Here is a 19,860-nt window from a genome sequence, read left to right on the forward strand (position 1 = left end):
GTCGGAGTACCTAGGCAGACTGCATTTGCATGCTGATCCTCCATAATTGAAAAAAATGAAATTCAATGAATGAAGGGAGTTGGCCAGAGACAGTTAACCTGGAGAGACAAGAGCTAGATGATCCTGAATGTCCTGTCGCTAGGAAATGAGGTGGGCACTATCTGACATGCAGCAGCTTCTAATACACACTGTGAGAAGCTCACAGTGTGCAGTGAAATCAGAGAAAGCAATTCCAGTACAGGAAAAAAGCCTGTACAACTGTGCAAAACTGAAGGTAAGGCTGAAGTTCAGCTTAATAAAGAATTCCGATCTCCAGAATCCAGCTGCTTATCACTAGTATCCCTCTTACATATAGCACATTTGCAAATATCTATTTGGTTTTGAGATGTCAGAACTGTAAAACAATCATAAATAAGTTACAGCTTCACCAATGCACTTTTGATGTAATACGGATGATGTTTTGTTTTAGAATACACCAGGAGCCTATTATTTTTTACAATTTTTTACAATGTATCAAGTACAAAAAGCAGCTAAAGTCACTCAGAATTAATGTGCTCTTGACTGCTGGATGCCCATAGGGGCAATATGCAATGTTGTGTTTTGCTAATTCAGATATACTGCATATCAGAGTTCTTCTTTAAAGGGCCCCCAGTGGGACGGTGACCCACAGCATACATAAACAGATGTACCAGTTTAGGAGTGCCCAGAATGTAAAATTACACATAGCTCGCTGGGTTACATAACTATGGTTGTTGGCTCTTTATAGCATCAGCCATTTTGTACACTAGAACATGTGACAACACCTGTGACAGACGCTCAGAAGACTAAAGATGTTATTTCAGCTCCTTATTGCTATCTTTAGGTCATCACTCAAAGAACTGTGCTTTGGAATGCCATTCAACACCAGTCTACTTCATATAAAACTACTATAAAATTCCCGGTCACCAACACGGCAATCCCCAGTGACCATTCCAGGCATCCAGTGGCCCAGCAAACCGATGGAGCAACACAAGCCTCTTGGGTATGTGTTATTCAACACTTGACACTTCTATGGGCCAGGTCTTTGGGTACCATGTCTGATACTCTTGGGAGCCTTTTCCATAGAATTATTTTGGCATATTTTTTACAAGGTAGGTCGTCAGGTCTTTCCTTAACTCTTCCCTTTGCATGGGTTTGAGTCCAGCTTTCAGAATGGGAAAACACATAAATACATTTTTTGGCAGTTGGTTAGTTATCCTTTAAAGGATAAGTTTACCTTTGGGAACATGTTACATGTTCCTGCAGCCACTTGCCGATCCGCTGCCTCTGTGTGACAGCAGTACAGGGAGAAGTTCCCCGTACCAGCTGTCCCTTTTTGAAAAGAACGTGGCCTTGCGGGGCTCCTCACACACGGATGCATCATTCATTTACAGAGTTCTGCGAATGAATGAACTACAAGTACCAACATCCTTGTCGGCTTTAAGTTCTCAATTAACCAGACACAATGCAGTGGCGGCTGGTGTTTTTTTTTTTTTTTTTTGGGGGGGGGGCGTCAAACAGCCACACCCCCCCAGAGGACAGTCGGGACATCAAAGCCCCGCACTTACCCTATCTAGATAGCAGGTGGGCAGCGTGTCCAGCAGTTGCATCCCCCTCCTTCTAGGCGTCCAATAGGATCGCCTGACTTTTCAGCCAATCGGGAAATGGGTAGCAGACCCACACTTCTTGATTGGCGGAGAGGTGATTCAGTGTTAGAAAAGCGAATATTGACTTGCTTTTCAAACACACCTGGGTGGGCTCTAGTGCAAAGATCTGCGCCACGAGTCCACCCTATTTTGAAGCCTATTAGAGCCTATGGCTTTAATCAGGTGCTTAAAAAAAAACACCCCCGCCACTGTAATTTATGCCCCGGTGTCCTGAAAGGGGCCGGACACATGAATAGGGGGTGGCCGCGGCGGCCGTGGATAGATTCATGCTATGCATGAATCTATCTATTAATTATATAGGGGGTGGTGTGGATAGAGGGGGTGGCGCCCATGCGCCCTTAATGTATGGGCCACGCCTGGGCAGATAGCTTTCACCGACAGTCTGCAGGAGCCCGGCACCGCACCAGTGATCTTCTGATCTCTGGTGCAATGCTATCCAGGCTCCTAAAAAATCATTATTATTATTATATTGTATTACAATAATATTATAATTGTGCATTTATTTAATTTTTTTAAAGGCAAACTTATCCTTTAAGTATTTCAGCACTCTTTAGGTCTCATGCACACAGGACGTTTTTTTCCCCCCTGGATTCCCTTGCTCCTGGGGAGGAAAGCACAGCTTAAAATATGCACCGAAAGCCGCATTTTGCATGCATGTTTCTGCAAGCTTGCTAATTTGGAGTTAATGCATTCTATTGGCAAGAATATTCATTTATTCTAGCCATTAAAATGTGTTAATATGCAAACACACCTAAACACATCTATGGCTACTACACGTTTTATGCACGTTTGCCCAAATATTCCTCTTCCGAACACGTAAGTGATGGTTTTTTTCTGCCTCTAAATGCCTGTAAACGCCTATGTGTGCAAAAACGTATGGGCCAACATAGAGGGGCATTTAGAGGCATTTAGAGGCAGAAAGAAAGTAAAACGCCTGTAAAAGCGTTTGACGTCTTGTGTGGATGGGGCCTTAAAGATTTATTTAGCAGCACTTAGCAGAACATTTTTTTTCTGTAGGTTTTTTAGAACTTTGTAGTGCAGTTCTGATTACTGGTACAGAAAGTAAAGTAATTATAGAAAGATGGGCTTTAGGCAGCCTGGTTTTTAACCAATTTCTGGCAAAGCAATGTGATCGTTTTTAAACCCATTCAATCTATAAGCACGTATTCACCTTCACTTAGCTTCCCCCACTCAGCCATCGGGATCATGGAAAGAAATGGGGACTCCCAAGTGTGGAACAACATCTCACCCCATACCATAGTGCCGGTGCTTGGTAACAGACCCAACAATGTCACATGTCACTCTGTGTAAGTTCTAACTGGCAATCTGATTGAGTTTTCACGGGACTGTCTTTCCTCACCCTACTGAATGGAGGGGCGAAGGACCAAAAAGGAAAATAAATAGGTGCTGGTGAGGATGAGGGCATTAAATAGAACCTGTTGCTTTGCCCTGCATAGTTCACTTGAAATAGCAAAGGGGGCATCACTGAGTATCACATTTTCACAATATGGTAAATCCTTTAGAAATAAAACATCAAAAAAGCCAGAGGACACATAACTCTACCTTTTTGCTAAAACAATATGTGCAGTTCCACTTAGGACCAGGAGAAGGACTTACTTGAAAACTAGAGGTCCTCAACTTCTCAGAGTCTACTCTACACATGTGCGGCATCTGAGAGCCGCCGAACACACCCGAGTATTACAGTCCACATAAATTCCCCCTTAATGGTTTCCATTTCATAAGCTCAGCATTTTTTGGCAGACTTCTGGTCATTGTAGATGATTTGGGCTGTCAAGCCTTAAGCAGACCATTAGGGAATCCCAAATAACACAAGGGACAGTCAGGCACTAAACACTTTATTTTTGTAATTCTAGCCTCCCCAAACATTTAACAGTTACTCTGTGGGAGAGATAGACACATGGTTGTCTCATAAAGCAATGATATAATGCAGATATTGTATGACATTGTTACATCGAAATTCCCCTTCAATCTTACTTTCACTTTTCACCCCTTCTTGGCGCTGTTACAGAGATATATTCAAATCCTCTCTTTCCCTGGCTGAAACTGAATCTTAAGCCTGAACCGCTGGATGCAGCCATATTTATTAAACAGAACTCCAGGGGAACTGAAGAAACTACCCTTGCATCGGGGCTATCCACACAGCAAGAGTTAAATGTTCGCTTTGACTAGAGTACCAGGAAAAATAATTTTTATTCACCATATCCCTTGCTCCCCGGGCAGCCAGCACTCACCTTCTTTCTCTGATGCTCCAAGTTGTAGACTGGCCTCTTGGACCTGCATTGTATGTGATGACATCACAGCTGTGGCCACTGGATGGAGCGCTAACGAAAAGAGGCTTTGTGGGACCAGTGGCATGGAAGGAGGAGCATGTGAAGGGTAAGGTAAGTAAATTGAGATTTTTACTGGTACCCTGGGCAAAAACAAACACTTCCCCAAATTTTTTTTAAAAGGATCCCCCACAAGGGTGTTTTTTTCAGTTCCCCAGGGTTCAACTTGAAAAAGTTACTCCACCAAAAAAGTGGTGCTTTGGTCATAGGTGGTGCCTGGTGGGCAGAGTCATCCCCTGGCTTGGATGCTCCATCAATAAGATCTCCCTGCCATAATCCCTGGCTCTTTTTCTTTCCAATTGGGAATTTTTGGAGTCACTGACAACTTTTGTGTGTTCTGGCTCTTCTTGCTACATTCTCTGTAACACAATGAATAAATAAATTACACAGAGTGTAATGTTCATAGAAGGTGTGTGTACCTAGGAACTAAAGCCCAGATATCCCCAGAGTCCTTGATGGATAAAGGATATCATCGGGTAGTTTAGTTTAACTCTGCGGCACCTAGTTAACACTGAATATCATTGTTGGGTGGACTAACTCAGTGGTCATCAACCCTGTCCTCAGGGACCACTAACAGGCCAGGTTTGCAAGATAACTGAAATACATCACAGGTGATATCATTTGCTGCTCAGTGATTGCAGTATTCTAGTCTGCATCTCCCCAAGGTAATACATAAAACCTGGCCTGTTAGTGGGCCCTGAGGACAGGGTTGATGACCACTGGACTAACTGACAAGAGCTGCTTATTCTGCCCATGGCAACTAATCAGATCCTTCCTTTTATTCAGTCCATACTGCACTAGGGACAGTTTGACTTAAAACAATATCAAATTTACTTGACATAAGGTTAGCTAGGAGCAGAAGAGCTTACAATTTTTAAAACATTTATCATATTAATGTGTATAAAATGGCAAATCACAAATACACAAACAAACCATACCTAGTAAGATTGTTTGCTGTTTTTGTGCAATCAATTGAGATCCAGGTACTGACAATGGTATTTGCATGCTATTAGACACAAGTTAATTTTTTCCATGTATTTCAGGTTCGGTAATGCAGAGAACCCTGTTTAGGATTTTTCATTATTCAGTCCCATATCCCCATCATGTGATTCCCAGATCCTCAAGAGGTAAGTATTCCCCAGGTGGAGTCCTCCTGAAATATACTGTGATAGTAATATAAATTAAATAGGCAACAACGCATTTCAAGTTGAGAGGTTTGAAATATATAACATACCATGTGGGGTACAAAATAAGTCTGTCTCTATCAGTGGCGGTGCGTCCATAGGGGCACACGGGCGCCATCCCCTCTCTCCAGCCACCCCTCTAGCACCAATAGATAGATTCACCGGGCGTCTGAATTACAGCAGCAGGGTGTTTTTCTTTAAGCACCCGATTAGAGCCATAGGCTCTAATAGGCGTCAAAAAAGGTGACCTGCCATGCTGGGTACTCACAGGTCCCACAGCTGTGTTAGAAAAGCAAATGAATATTCGCTTTCCTAACACTAAACCGCCTCTCCGCCAATCAGATGCTTGGATCTGTTACCCTTCACCTGATTGGCTTAAACGACAGGCGCTGTGATTGGACGCCTATCAGGCATCCAATCATAGCAGAGGACGGGAAGGGAGGACGGGAGAAGACATAGAGGAGCTGTCCCACCGCCACCGAGACAAGGTAAGTAAAGACAGCGGGCGGGGGGCACACTGGCAGCATTTGATATGGCACAGTGGCTGTGTTTGATGGGGCACAGTGGCTGTGTTTGATGGGCACACTGGCTACGTTTGATGGGCAAAGTGGCGGCAATTAATGGGCACAGTGGCTGCGTTTGATGGGCAAAGTGGCGGCAATAATGGGCACAGTGGCTGCGTTTGATGGAACAGTGGCTGCGTTTGATGTCACAGTGGCAGCAATTGATGGACACAGTGGCAGCAATTGATGGACACAGTGGCAGCAATTGATGGACACAGTGGCGGCAATTAATGGGCACAGTGGCTGCGTTTGATGGCACAGTGGCTGCGTTTGATGGTACACTGGCGACAATTGATGGGGTTTTTTTTCAGAATTTTTCAGTTTGTTTGCACCCCCCAAAAAATTTTGAGCACCAGCCGCCACTGGTCTCTATATTTCATGTACAACAGAGAGTACAGATTGGACCAGCCTGGGTATGTCATGTACAACACAGAGAACAGAGTGGACCAGCCTAGGTGGGGCAACCTGGAAAATATAAAGTACAACACAGTGTGCTGGGTGGGGCAAACTGGAGTATGTGAAGTACAACACAGCATTTCGGTAGTTTGGGGAATATAACATATGGAGCAGCCAGAATGGGTACACTTTCGCTAGTTTTATTGTAAACGCTGAATGTTGCCATGTAAGTGGGTATGGGTAGGGTATCCCTCACTAACTGAGTGTCTCCTTTTAATATAGGATATCATATGGCAGGAATATGCAATTAGTGGACCTCCAGCTGTTGCTAAACTACAAGTCCCATCATGCCTCTGCCTCTGGGTGTCATGCTTGTGGCTGTCAGAGTCTTGCTATGCCTCATGGGAATTGTAGTTCTGCAACAGCTGGAGGTCCACTAATTGCATATCCCTGTCATATGGGATAAAATAACAAGCAGGGAAAACAGAACCCCCTGCAAACCCCAATATAGATCTACAACCAGAGCTCCTGAGAGAAGCAATGGATGTTGGTCAACTCCTAAGCATTGTACCATAAACTGAAAGATTAGTAACCCTTTAACTTGGACAGTTCAAGAAAGTACAATAGTCTTTTCACTCCTTCTACCGCCCTTCCACCCAGGATTCTAACTGTTACACTCTTTGGTCCAGCTGTCATTTTACACCCCAGGGCCACCTCATATTTCTGTAACTGTCAGCTGTCATCCTTTGATCCCTGTTGCCACCAAGGATAGACATGCAGAGAGCACTGTTTGCACTCATAACACACATTCTGTTCCTACATCCCCCCAAAGAGATCCATCTCATATCAGCCGTACTAACAAGGCTTTATATGTATACCTATGAATGACATCACTGTGCCAGCCATTACATCATGCAGCTTTCACAAAAGCGGTGGTAACATTTTATGGAATGACATCACAATAGCTGTGGGGATGGTAGGGTGAGTATATTCACACAATACACAGGGATTCCATTAAATAAAGTCAAGCTTGGGAAAATGCTTTAATATGCAGCAGTCTACTGAAACTGAAAAAAAAAATTGCTAGGGGGGTAGAGTTTTTGGTAGAAGAGACTTTGTAAAAACTTTTTCTTGTGTACACCACCTGCTGTACATACACAGTGCAGTTTACCCCCACCCACTACCAACCTCTGTAGGATGCCAAGAATAGGGCCAGGTGTCAGGATGTAACTCTGCCTCACATATGCAGGAGTGATGTCATCACTGGCCACTTAGTGGCCAAAGAGGAACACACCAGACCAAGAAGGTCTGGTGTAAAGTCAATAATTTTCACTCCCTTCTCTTCTTTTTACCCTTTTTGCCCTAATTCCAAAATGCCCATCCTATGTTTACCATTAAAGCCATATGACTATACTTACCCTGTCACCCATTCAACTAATGTTGGTATACTGTATTTGCAAGAGTAATATGCACCCCCCTAGACATTCACTTAAAGAATACATGGGAAGCCCACTATGGCCACACAGGTGCGTTATGGTCACACAGGTATTGGGAATCTATGTATTTGTTAGAATGTATATTACACCTGAATTGCTATGTATCTTTTGATATGTCAATCATTATGAACTTTGTGGACATGCACTCCATCTTCTCCCCCTTATTGTCCCTCAATAACCCTTCTCAAAAGGTTGTGCCCCCCCCCCCCCATTTTCCTGCGCCCCCTAGAAAAATTTAAATAAAGAATTTGCAAAAAAAGTGGCAGTGAAGGAGGACTTGTGATTGCTGGAGGGGGCCATAGTAGTTGGTAAGTGTGCCCTAAAGTGCAAGGTGTACACTTGCACCTTATGGCAATTACCCTGGGTACCCAAAAAGTCTTAATAATCTCTGCCAAGATATAATGTAAATATGTCATCCTGATTCTGGGTTCCTTACCTGTTAGGTCACTGACCTGGAACTAGAATGCAGAACAAGAAACTTTATTGGTTGCATTCTTGGACAGGTGAGTGACTCTCTAGGCAGTAAAGTGAAGAACAGGTTGACAATTTTAGAACCTATATTGTTTGAAGAGTCATCTTTGCCATCTAAAATACTGTGCACTTTAATGTAAAATGTACAGGTGAGTGTAGTTACACTTACCACACATCCAGTCCTGAGATCTTCAACTGCAAGGTTTGGTCCTGGCATACTTTTGCCCTGTGCGCATCGTTTCAGTGGTTCTCAGCTGTTTCTGTCCAGCTGCAGATTGGCATATGGTGGGCAGAAGTGTGCCAGGGTTTCACCTCTGCAGTAGTCTGGATTAGTGGCAAAGAAATAATTGGTAATCACATTACTACCCTCCTCTGAATCCCAAGTTCTTGTTGTCTTGGGGTTCTTCTTTAACACAGCTTGCAAAAAACACAGGTCAATGCTATGAACTTTCAGCAGGTACAATAAATGCTACAAAACTCACAAATTCCCATGTATATAAGTGCTAACATTGTTTTTATATTTAATTTGCTATTACTGTAAAGTCATTAACTTTCATGGTGACGCTCTAAGGTCACATGCTGATCACCTCATCAAAAGTAGGCAATGAGCAATGACCCCTTTGATATTGAATTGGGAACTTGCAGTCCTCTTGGATCATTAAAAGCTTTCTGTTATTTAACACCCTCAGCCCGTTCCAACGCTCAGCTCGTAATAATGTTTGGAGCAGAAGAGTCCCTGGGATCACATTATCGCTAGGATTCAGTGAAATACATGCATTGAATTCCAGCCATTGCTTCATTTTTTTAAGCTTGTACACTCAATAGCTGCCAACATGTTCAAATTATATCCAAGGACATTATACCTGAGTAAGTGGCTCATGATACTTATGATAAGATATAATTAGAACTCCAATGCCATCATTGCATACTTTATATATATAGATATAGATATATAGATATATAGATATCTAGATATATTAGACTGCTTTGCATTTCTTTGCATTCTAAACACACCAGTTCAAAATGTTAAAGGCCGAGATACTACAAATAGATAAGAAGAATATATAACATTCCCAGAACAGGGTATTTATGGTGAAGGTGATTTATGTTAAAGGAACAGTCCACCCAATGCTGATAGTTCACAGTTTGTAGACCCTGGAGAGTTAAACTACCTGACTATTTATTATATCTCTTGGGAACTCTGTTAGTGAAATCTCTGTGCTAGGTTGCTGAGTCTGCATACCTGCTGCCTTCATTTTTATGGGTTCCCACTCTCCTTGTTTGGTTTTTTTCATTTATTTTATGAAAAATGCAATAGGAGAAGCTGGACCACACAGAGGTGGGTGGAGACATCCAAAACCCCCAGTTGGGTCTTGTCAGGATGGCCGAGTGGTCAAAACTCCCAGTTGGTCTCGTTCAGAGTCAGGAATTATATCAGGGAGATTTCACTGTATCCAAGACATATAAAAAGCCAGTGGTTGGTTCAGCTCACCATGATCCACCTATAGTTAAATATAACTTTTTGGTGGACTGGTTCTTTCATTCTGAGGATCGTTTAAAGGTACAAATACTTACAAGGGTCTAAATTCTAAAATCTAGGTCTTCCCTTTGCAATTCAGAGACAGCCACAAACAGAGTACAGTATGGACTAGTATCTTTATTCAACCTTACCAACCATGTAACTATTTATAATCAACCAGATGGCATTGCAATCATTTAATTTCATTCGCTCACTTCCAGAAATGCTTCCAAGTTATAATTTCTGTGGTAGAATATGTGGTTCTCTCTCCAAACCCTTCTAATGTTGAAAAAATATTAAATTCACAAAGCTCTGACATAAATATAAGGATTTTTATTCTATCCATGCGACTGGAGTTTTGAAATCTTTTTGTATTAAAATATTAAATCTTATTGGATTGAAAAAAGATCCTTATCCTGATGTAAAAGTGGTGAAAATTAAAATTTGTATAATGACTTCCATTTGCGTCATGTATGTTGGACAGTGGTGTGCAAGTTAGACAATTGATACAAGAAGAGATTTCGAAGAATCTAAACCATTGTGATGCAATTACAGTACACTATTACCACGGGTTGCTACATAATGATTGCAGCAGGCCAGCACTGAGAGTCGCTAAGTCAACTAGACAGGCAGAAAAATGATTGGCTGATTCCTGTTGTTCTTTCTTGATTAACAGGTATTTGCCAGTACTCTGTATATTCCTTAATGTAAAAATGAGTGTTTATGGGTTTGATCACTCCTGTTCCCCGTTCCAAATGCAAGCCCTTGTAACCTGGGTACCTTTAGTCCTTCAGGGTCAGGAACAGTTGTACGGTTTCTTTAATGAATGAAGATACAATAATTATGAATTAAGTATTAGCTGATAAGTTTTGGATTTATCTCCCAGAGCTGTATATGGTACTTGCATTAGCCTTAATATACAATAATAAACAGATTGGGAAGTGGCCTTCCGGTCAGCTTCCTGGCTTTGAGTACTGGTTTGTCTAGTCAGCTGAATGGAATGCTGAGACCTGTAGTTCCTCAGCAGCCAGAGCCATATGTAAACCTATCTTCACCACAAAGCAATACAAAAAAAAAAAAAAAAAAATGAAGCATATGCCAAAGGATCAAGAGTCTCCTACCTGCTCTCACAAGAAGAAAAGCCGCAAGGCAGCAGAACAAAACCCCTGGTCCTCTCATGGTGTCAAGCCAGGAAATTTGGGACGGTTGGCTCCTCTATATATATGCTGCAGCTGACGGCGAGGGGCTCAGGCGACACACACGCCCACGTCACTGCAGGCTCAACCACAGGTGGTCACAAGCCATTGACACACTGGACAGTTCTGACCATTTGTGACCCTTATTAGGAATTTAGGGCAAGTGACCAGATTATTAACTCAGCTGTGACCGACGTGCAAAGACAGGGCTTTTTATGTATTCTTGTCTGAATACAGAGCTTGTCAGGTTGGGGTGGGGGGAAGCAGGTGCCTGTCTGTATGTGACAGGCCCTACAGAAGATTCATTGGGCCCCATTCACATTAAACCACATTTTATGTACCTGCATTAATGTGCAATGTACTGAAGTATATTGATAATACTAAGAAATGTAAATAAATTCATACTTCTATGTGCAACGCTTTTTCTGCATTGCAAATGAAGAAAGTATGTGCATTTTGGTTGGATAGTTCTGTAGAAAACACATAAAGCTACATAAACATTCCCAGTATTGATTGATTTGTATTGTAAGTGTTCTATCTGCCCTCATGTTGTAAAGCGCTGCGCAAATTGTTGGCCCTATATAAATCCTGTATAATAATAATAATAATAATAATAATAATAAACACACCTTAAAGGATCAGTCCACCCAGAGGAGGACAGGAAACCTTTAAGGTCCCTTTAATAGTAGGGACAGATTTCTGTACATGTAGTATAGTACGTGTACTATGCAAAGTAAGCCAGACACTGAGGGCATGGGGCAAGGTGGGTACAGGGCCAGGAAAACGGTGGGAAAGAGGGTCGGCTGCCCTGGGCACTGTGGTATCATGTGAGGTAGAGGGGCACCACAAGGAGATTGAGGGGGGAGAGGATTTGTGTTGGGAGGAGGAATTTGGGGGGCAGCATGGGAAAAGAGTTGTTCTAGATGGGGAAATTGGGGGGGGGTGCTAGGAGTGGTGGTATTAGATTGTAAGCTCTTCTGAGCAGGACCCTCTTACTCCTCTTGTATTTTATTGTATTGTAATTGTATTGTCTCCTTTTTTTATTGTAAAGCGCTACGTAAACTGTTGGCGCTATATAAATCCTGTATATTAATAATAATAATTTGTGTTGGGAAGGGGATGGGAGAAGAGGATTTGTGCTAGGAGGGGATCTGGAAGGTCTGTGCTAGAAGAGGTGATAGGGTAGAGGGGGAAGAAGATTTGTGCCAGGGGGAGATTTTTTTTTTTTTTTGTGAGGTGGATTTGTGTTAGTAGGGGTGATGTCTGTATTAGGAGGGGGATGGGGGTGGAGGCTTTGTATTAGGAGGGGTGATTTTTTTGGGGAGGGGGCACTTGTGCTGGGGGGATTTGGGGGATGGAGGGGTCAAAGACTTGTGCTGGGAGAGCGGATTTCAGCAGGGGGGCTTTTTTGCAACTCCCTCCTCCATCATGAATGCTGCTGCCAGACTCATCCACCTTACCAACCACTTTGTGCCTGCTACTCCTCTGTATCAATCCCTCCACTGGCTTCCGCTCACCCAAAGAATTACATTCAAAATACTAACAACTACTAACAAAGTCATCCACAACTCTGCCCCCACCTACATCACTGGCCTAGTCTCAATATACCAACCTAATCGATCTTTTTGTTCCTCCCAAGACCTCCTGCTCTCTAGCTCCCTCATCACCTCCTCTTTGCTCACCTCGATTACTTTTCCAGAGCCTCTCCCATCCAATGGAACTCCCTACCCCAATCTGTCCGATTATCTCCTACTCTTTTTGCTGTTAGACGATCCCTGAAAACCCTCCTCCTCCTTATGTAATGTCGCCTCACCCTGTGGCCGATACGCAAACTGTTGGCGCTATATAAATCCTGTATAATAATAATCATCTAGCTCATATACCTGGAACAGCTCTGACCTGCAACATGTGTCAATGTCAATTTTTCTAACAATTTTAACTCCAAAATATTTAAGATGTTAGTGTGCCCAATGAAAATGTCTCCTTCAGTGTTTACACCATGTCATTCAGAAGAGTAGCATTAAGTGAATCACATTTACTATAACTAAAGTTGGATAGGTGTCTTTATTCTCTGTATTGAAAGTGTGGGGAGGGCGGAATAAGGATTGGAGAGGAAGAAGAACAGGTTGTCTACATACATAATTACACAATTATTTGTTCTGTTTGAGACATGTTTAGACGTGCAATACAGAGGTCAATAGCAGGTTTAAAGAACCTTAATAGGAATCTATCAGAAAGAAATATTGTTTTTAACCATTTGACCTCCGGAAGATTTACCCCCCTCCTTTATGACCAGGCCACTTTTTGCGATATGGGACAGCATTACTTTAACTGACAATTGTGCAGTCATGCAACGCTGTATCCAAATAAAATGTATGTCATTTTTTCCCACAAATAGAGCTTTCTTTTGGATTTATTTGATCACCACTGTGGTTTTCATTTTTTATGCTATAAACAAAAAAATGACCGACAATTTTGAAAAAAAACATTTTTTATTTTCTGCTATAAAACATATCCAATAAAAAAATCGGCAGTAGGTAATGAAGCATAAATAAGGATAACAGCTTTGAACATTGTGGAAAAAAATTTGTATCACCACTCCCCTATTTGTATACTGATGGGTTAACTTTAAGCATCTAAAAACAAAAAAAGCATCTAAAGGCCGATGAGTTTACACTAGTCACTTTGAGAACGGATGGTGCCCATTCACTCTGGCTGGACAGTCCACAGGTTCTGCTAAGGACATGGGGGAGGTCAGAAGCACTGTGGCCTATACATAGCTCTCAACTGTCCCTTCTTGGAGGGACTATTGGAGGGACTATCCCTCTTCTGGACCATAATCCCTCTGTCTCTCTGTCATCACCAACTGTCCCTCTTTTAGGCCTGATGTGCAGATCTGTAGCAATAAATATATTAACTGCCAAAAGCTTTTTGATCTTACTCCTTTTAATTTACAGCTCATTCCCAAAGAATTGCATTGCTTGTTATGGCACACTAGTTGGAAAATAACGATGCCGCACAAGGCTAAAGGACAAATGTTTGTTTAGATGAATGAGGAATGCTTGGAGTTTAACTGATACTGTTTGATGGCTATAAAATTATAACACCAGACATTAAAGTGGTAATAGAGTCTTTTTTGGACTTGTACCTACAGTTAAGCCTATATTATACTGTTTGATGGCTATAAAATTATAACACCAGACATTAAAGTGGTAATAGAGTCTTTTTTGGACTTGTACCTACAGGTAGGCCTATATTAAAGTGGTGTTCCGGCCGAAATTATACTTTTTAAATAAAAATACCCCTATAATACACAAGCTTAATGTATTCTAGTAAAGTTAGTCTGTAAACTAAGGTCTGTTTTGTTAGTTTATAGCAGTAGTTTGTTATTTTATAAACTTACAGCAGGCTGTGGCCATCTTAAGTGTGGGCATCTGAAGCCAGACTGTATTTCTTCCTGGATCTCACCCTTGCAGATCTCGCACATGCTCAGTGCAGCACAAGCAGTGTAATAGGTTTCACGTCAGGTTTCCATAGCAACGGCAGTGTCAGAGGAAGTTGCTGCCCCTTCCCAGAAGGCATTGCAAACAGGAAATGATGAGATGGGCCGCGGCAAGGGAGGAGGAAGTGAAAAATGAATACAGCAGATATACAGTAAGTGCTGAGAAAAAAAATGTAAAAATATCCAATTCGTTTACAGTGCGCAGTTTAGTGAGGGATGCTGAAGAGTTGTAAAAGTGGGTGGAACTCCACTTTAAGGCTTACCTGTAGGTACATTGAATATCTCCTATACTTGCGGAGTTTAGGAGATATTCCCAATAGATGCAGCCACTGATTTCAATGGTGCATGTGCTCTGCACGTCCAGCATACCTTCAGAGCTCCATACAGAAGCCGACGGCTCCATCATGCATGCACAGGAGTCATTGCAGCTCCGACCACTCATACAGCCGGAGCCCGCGAACCCAGAAGGAAGACCGGGGGAAAGATGGAAGCCCCGTCAGTGGTGACAGTGCTCCGCTGGAGGGCTTGGTTCTACGGTAAGTATTTCATATTGTGCTAGTATGAGATGCATACTAGCACATTATGCGATTACCTTTGCAGGGTTTTTTTTTTGTTGTTGCCAGCCGCGGTTTACTAATGCTTTAAGAATAATATTTATCCGCCCCTTTTTCCGATGAAGAATCCACTGCTCAGTTTTCGGTAGAGGATGGGCTAGCATACACTAATGCTTCCTCATCCCACAGTATTGGGACAGTCCGCTATCCAGTCCTCTGCTCTACAGCGATGAAATATGAGCAGGCACTCCTATCAGTGACCACATCCAATCCTGATGATGTGGCCGCTGGTGTTGCACTGGTTTTAGGGTGGGCATGACGATTTTGGTGATAGAAGTGGTGACATGATCGGTTGGAGAGCAGCTTTGGGGGACTGGTCATGACAGCCAAAATCAACAAAGAGTAAAGCTGACCATACACTAATAGATTTGCGAAGAAACATTTGTAGGAAGATTCATATGAAATTCTCATTAGTACAATCGATGACATGACAAATCTAGTTTGAAGGTACTACAATAACATTCTATATTGGCGTGAACAGACTTTCCCAAACAAAAACCACAATCACTGTTAGGAATTTGTTAGTCTTGTTCCTACAAATGTTTTTGTCACTGCAGTCAAAAACATATAAATTTTACCCACTAACGAATAGAATATTGAATGAACATTTTTAAAATAAACAATTTCAAATGAAATTTTACTATAGTATAGCCAGCTTAAAGTAGAACTATAGGCAAAACTTTTCATTTTGGATAGAGTAAGGGAGGGTTAAAGTCCATGTAAGGTTTTTTTGCCATCTTTGACCCATTGGGCAGATTTAGCATCACTTCCTGGCCCAGGGGTCCACTACTGAGGAAGTGACCTCCTTAGGACGTAATGCGTATGTGGGCGGAGCCTGGAGCATGCCATCTTGGATTTCGGCTGAGTGCCGATAACTGTCATTATATGTGTTTACAGCTAGCACTGACCACAGTGCTTTACTTGTATGTGCAATACTTTTTCCTGATGTATTAAAATAGCCCTTTTAGAATGGAAACACTAGGTCTTGTTTACTCTCTCTTTGCTCCTACATGTATACTTTCCACTGCTGAGGCTGGTATACCAGTATATGGAGTCATTGAGGATTGAGAACGCCGCATCTAGAAGGGGGTAACAGTGTGTTATGACCTTACTGGTGATGCAGGGGTCATAACCGTGAGATGAGTTGCCAGTTTGCACGAGTGGCGGAGACACAAGACACTTGGAATCATTTATATTGATTTGAACACAGCAGTGATTGGATATAATTTGGACTTTTCACAGTTATTTATTTTGTAGCTCATTATTTTTATTATATTGGTTATTTTTTAAGTGCACGAGTTTTTGAGTTGCGCTACACTAATTTTATGTTATTGGATATTTAATGGCAATTGTCCAAACCTAGGATGAAAACAGCAGACAATGCTGAAACATGAAGTTCTGCCCAGGAAAGGATTTGCTTTACCTCTCTTGCTATGGTGAGACTTCTGGTCACTTTCTGATGGTTGATGTACGCTGCTGCCGTGGGGTTGTCCTACTAAATCTGGATCAGATGACCCTTCAGCTGGGAGTTCAGTTCTTCGAGCAGAGAGTCTGAGATTTCTCCTGGGGAAGAACTCTGTTGTGAGCTAAAGCTAGGATTAAACACAGATATTAAAACAATGACGTCAATATAACTTGATGAATAAATATTAATGAAGTACATCTGGAGGCAGCACTACAGCAAGCATACTGTTTGATTCTTCTTCTAGCCCTCTATGTTGAGATTGCATCATCTGGTTTACCCATGCTCTTTAAAACTAGTGTAGTTATGCAGCACATATACAAATGTATTTGGTGCTAATGTTGTAGCACTACCCCCAAAGGGGTTGCAGATGACTGGGTTCCCCACTCCTACACAGTCAGGCAAGTAGCATTTTCAGCTTTCATCCAGAGAAAAGGAACAGTCTTTGAGCTTTGGTTTTATGTTTTATTATGGGTAATAACTTAGATGGGGAATAGGAATTATGGGATGTCCAACTTGATAGCAACAAAACCAGGGAAAACTTGCTTCCTATGTACAACTGCCATTGATTCTTCTCCTTTACTCTTTACAACTCTGATAGATTCCTCTCTTGGAAACTGACAGTCTCTGTTAGAAAAGCACAAGCCCCTTAAAGTGGTTGTAAACCCTTTACAACCACTTTTGCCTACAGGTAAGCCTATAATAAGACTTACCCGTAGCTACCGTGAATTTCTCCTAAACTTGCAAAGTTTAGGAGATATTTACTATATATGCATGTGCCGATATCATCGGCACATGCACACTGAGGAGACGGCTCGTACGTGCTGTTTCTTCAACTAGTGTGCCGTTACCGACAGCTTCCGCGTGAGAGTGACGTCATTGCGGCTCCGGCCAATCAGTGGCGTCTCCAGCTTTCATATTTAGGGGGGGCACATGGGGTTTACAGGGACAAAAGTAGGGGGGCAACTATAAAATGTATATATATATATATATATATATATATATATATATATATATATATATATATATATATATCTCGATAGATAGATAGATATATAGATAGATAGATAGATAGATAGATAGATAGATAGATAGATAGATAGATAGAGATGTTGCCGGCCAAAGCAGTGTGCCGAGACCACTGCGGGGGCTTCGATCTAAGGCAAGTATATCAAATGAGCATAGCTAGTATGCTATGCATACTAGCTCATTATACCTTTGTCTTGCAGGTTTTTTTTTTTTTCCACCGTGGGTTTTTTAACCACTTTAAGGCCTAGGGACTCCCTTGTAGACACTGATCCCAGCTCTAGCACTGCAGGAAATTCCAGCCCACCTGGCTGCTTTTTTACCAGTCTACCCGACTGACTCTTCACCAGTCTACCCAACTAACTCTCCACCAGTCTAACCGACTAACTCTCCACCAGTCTACCCAACTAACTCTCCACCAGTCTAACCGACTAACTCTCAAGATCTCCCAGGACAATTTTAAAGAAGATTTAAACACACCACTATCTTCCAGAGATGCTCCCGCTGCCTCATAGGGAAGACTCCTTCCAAGCTCCTTCTGTTGTCAGTATCCTCCCATGGCAGCCCTGAGCCCGGACTTGAGGCAGAGCACCCCCCAGATTAAGGCCCCTTTCACACTGAGGCACTTCTAAACTGCCAGTAAAACATTTGAGCGCTTTTGAAGAGCTTTTCAGGCACTTTTGAAGAGCTTTCCATTCATTTCAATGGAGAGGGGTGTTTTTCACCGCCCTGCCAGCCCACTGCCCCAGCGTGAAAGCATTCATTGATTTTAATGGAAATAGGTTCTCGTGAGTTTTTCAGGTGCTTTTTTTAGCGTGAAAGCGCCTCAGTGTGAAAGGGGTCTAAGGGGTTTGCCTCAAGGATCACCGACAGTCCCCTCAGCACTCTATCTACATCTTCCACTTGACTCTCCTGCCAACATGACTCCATATTAAGACCCCTTTCACACTGAGGTGCTTTTCAGGCGCTTTCATGCTAAAAAAAAGTGCCTGAAAACCTCACGAAAACTGGGGCAGTGCACTGGCAGGGCGGTGAAAAAACACCCCCCTCCATTGAAATTAATGAAAAGCTCTTCAAAAGCACCTGAAAAACTCTTCAAAAGCGCCCGAAAAGCACTTCTTTAAACGCTCAGTGTTTTACTGGCAGTTTAGAAGCGCCTCAATGTGAAGGGGGCCTTTGCTTAGCCCCATGCCAGGCCCACTGCTTGGCGATTGGCCAAACTCCCCTATGTTTGCAGATCAATCCTCCTAGCCTCTGCCCACTAACCTCCAGAAGTTTCTACAAACTTCCAGACCAGCCCTGACCTGCAACAAACTGTTGACTCAAATTCCATGGCTCATGCTTAACCATGAGCCAGACTATGTTTTGTCTACCCTCACACTAGAGGGCGCTACAATGTTCAATAAAGATTTTAAATGATTGGAGTTCTCGTATTCTTTTGGCATTGTTGAGAGTGGAAGATAAGAATAGCCAAGATCAGAACTGAGGATTAATACATATAAGTGCTGCTAGACCTTTCTATAATAAAGAGGTGATTTTGTTGTGTTGATGTCTCTGTTTGTACAGGGTGTTGGGTGTCACACAGATAGCAGCTTTAGATAACATTGTGTTGAAGAATTACGATAATGTACAAAAATATACAAAGTTTCTTTGTTGCACACCAAAGCATATCAAGCAAACACAAAGACTTTGGGCTCTTATCTTATCTTATTTACACATTTCTAACAATTTATTTGATTTGGTTACTTGCCTTTTCAGTGATATAGAGATGGTTATTGCTTTATTGACACAGTCACTTTACAGATTGATTGCACATTAGTCATAGTTTATATTTTTTTCTAGATGTCTTTTGACACGTATTTGTTGCGGCTGCACTCAGTTATCACTAGGCTTCATGCACACTGCTGTTCCTAAACTCACATAGCCTCCGTTCACACCGGTGCGACTTGTCATGCGATTTGATAGTTCCAAATCGCACGACAAGTCGCACCCCATTGTTGGTAATGGAACTGTTCAAATCGGTGCGACTCCTACTTTCTGGTGCCGCACCGATTTAAAAAAAAAAAGGTCCCTGCAATTTTAGGTGTGACTTGCATAGACATCTGTGAATGAAGTCGCACAGATATCAGGCCAGTTGCACCTGAAATCTGCACTGACCTGCCGCTTTGAAAAGGTGTTACTTCAAGCGAAGTAGCACGATTTCAAATTTGCATTCAGCATTTTTTTGCCAAAGCCCCTGAACTCAACTCAATAAAAGCGTAGTGTCCATGCAAACATAGGCTTTTACCAGAGTTTAGGAGCAGTCAAAGCTCCTCTCCTGAATGCAGAAAAATCGGGTTCAGTAGAGGAGCTTTTGGGCATAGAAAAATTGTAAAAAGCAGATTGTAATTGTAAAAAG

At 42.2% G+C, this 19,860-nt stretch overlaps 1 protein-coding gene across 2 annotated transcripts in view; it reads right to left on the reverse strand.

The window, feature by feature from the left end:
- SRL (sarcalumenin) overlaps positions 1–10,909 on the reverse strand; it is an 86,059-nt gene extending 75,150 nt beyond the window's left edge. For both annotated transcript variants that reach the window (XM_073636580.1, XM_073636579.1), the window contains exon 1: positions 10,784–10,909. In XM_073636580.1, the coding sequence (XP_073492681.1) occupies positions 10,784–10,841 (58 nt within the window). In that variant the 5' untranslated portion in view covers positions 10,842–10,909. The remainder of the gene's footprint in view (positions 1–10,783) is intronic.
- Positions 10,910–19,860: the final 8,951 nt, after the last annotated feature.

Source organism: Aquarana catesbeiana, linkage group LG06 (genome assembly GCF_042186555.1).
Source record: "Aquarana catesbeiana isolate 2022-GZ linkage group LG06, ASM4218655v1, whole genome shotgun sequence".
NCBI lineage: Eukaryota > Metazoa > Chordata > Amphibia > Anura > Ranidae > Aquarana > Aquarana catesbeiana.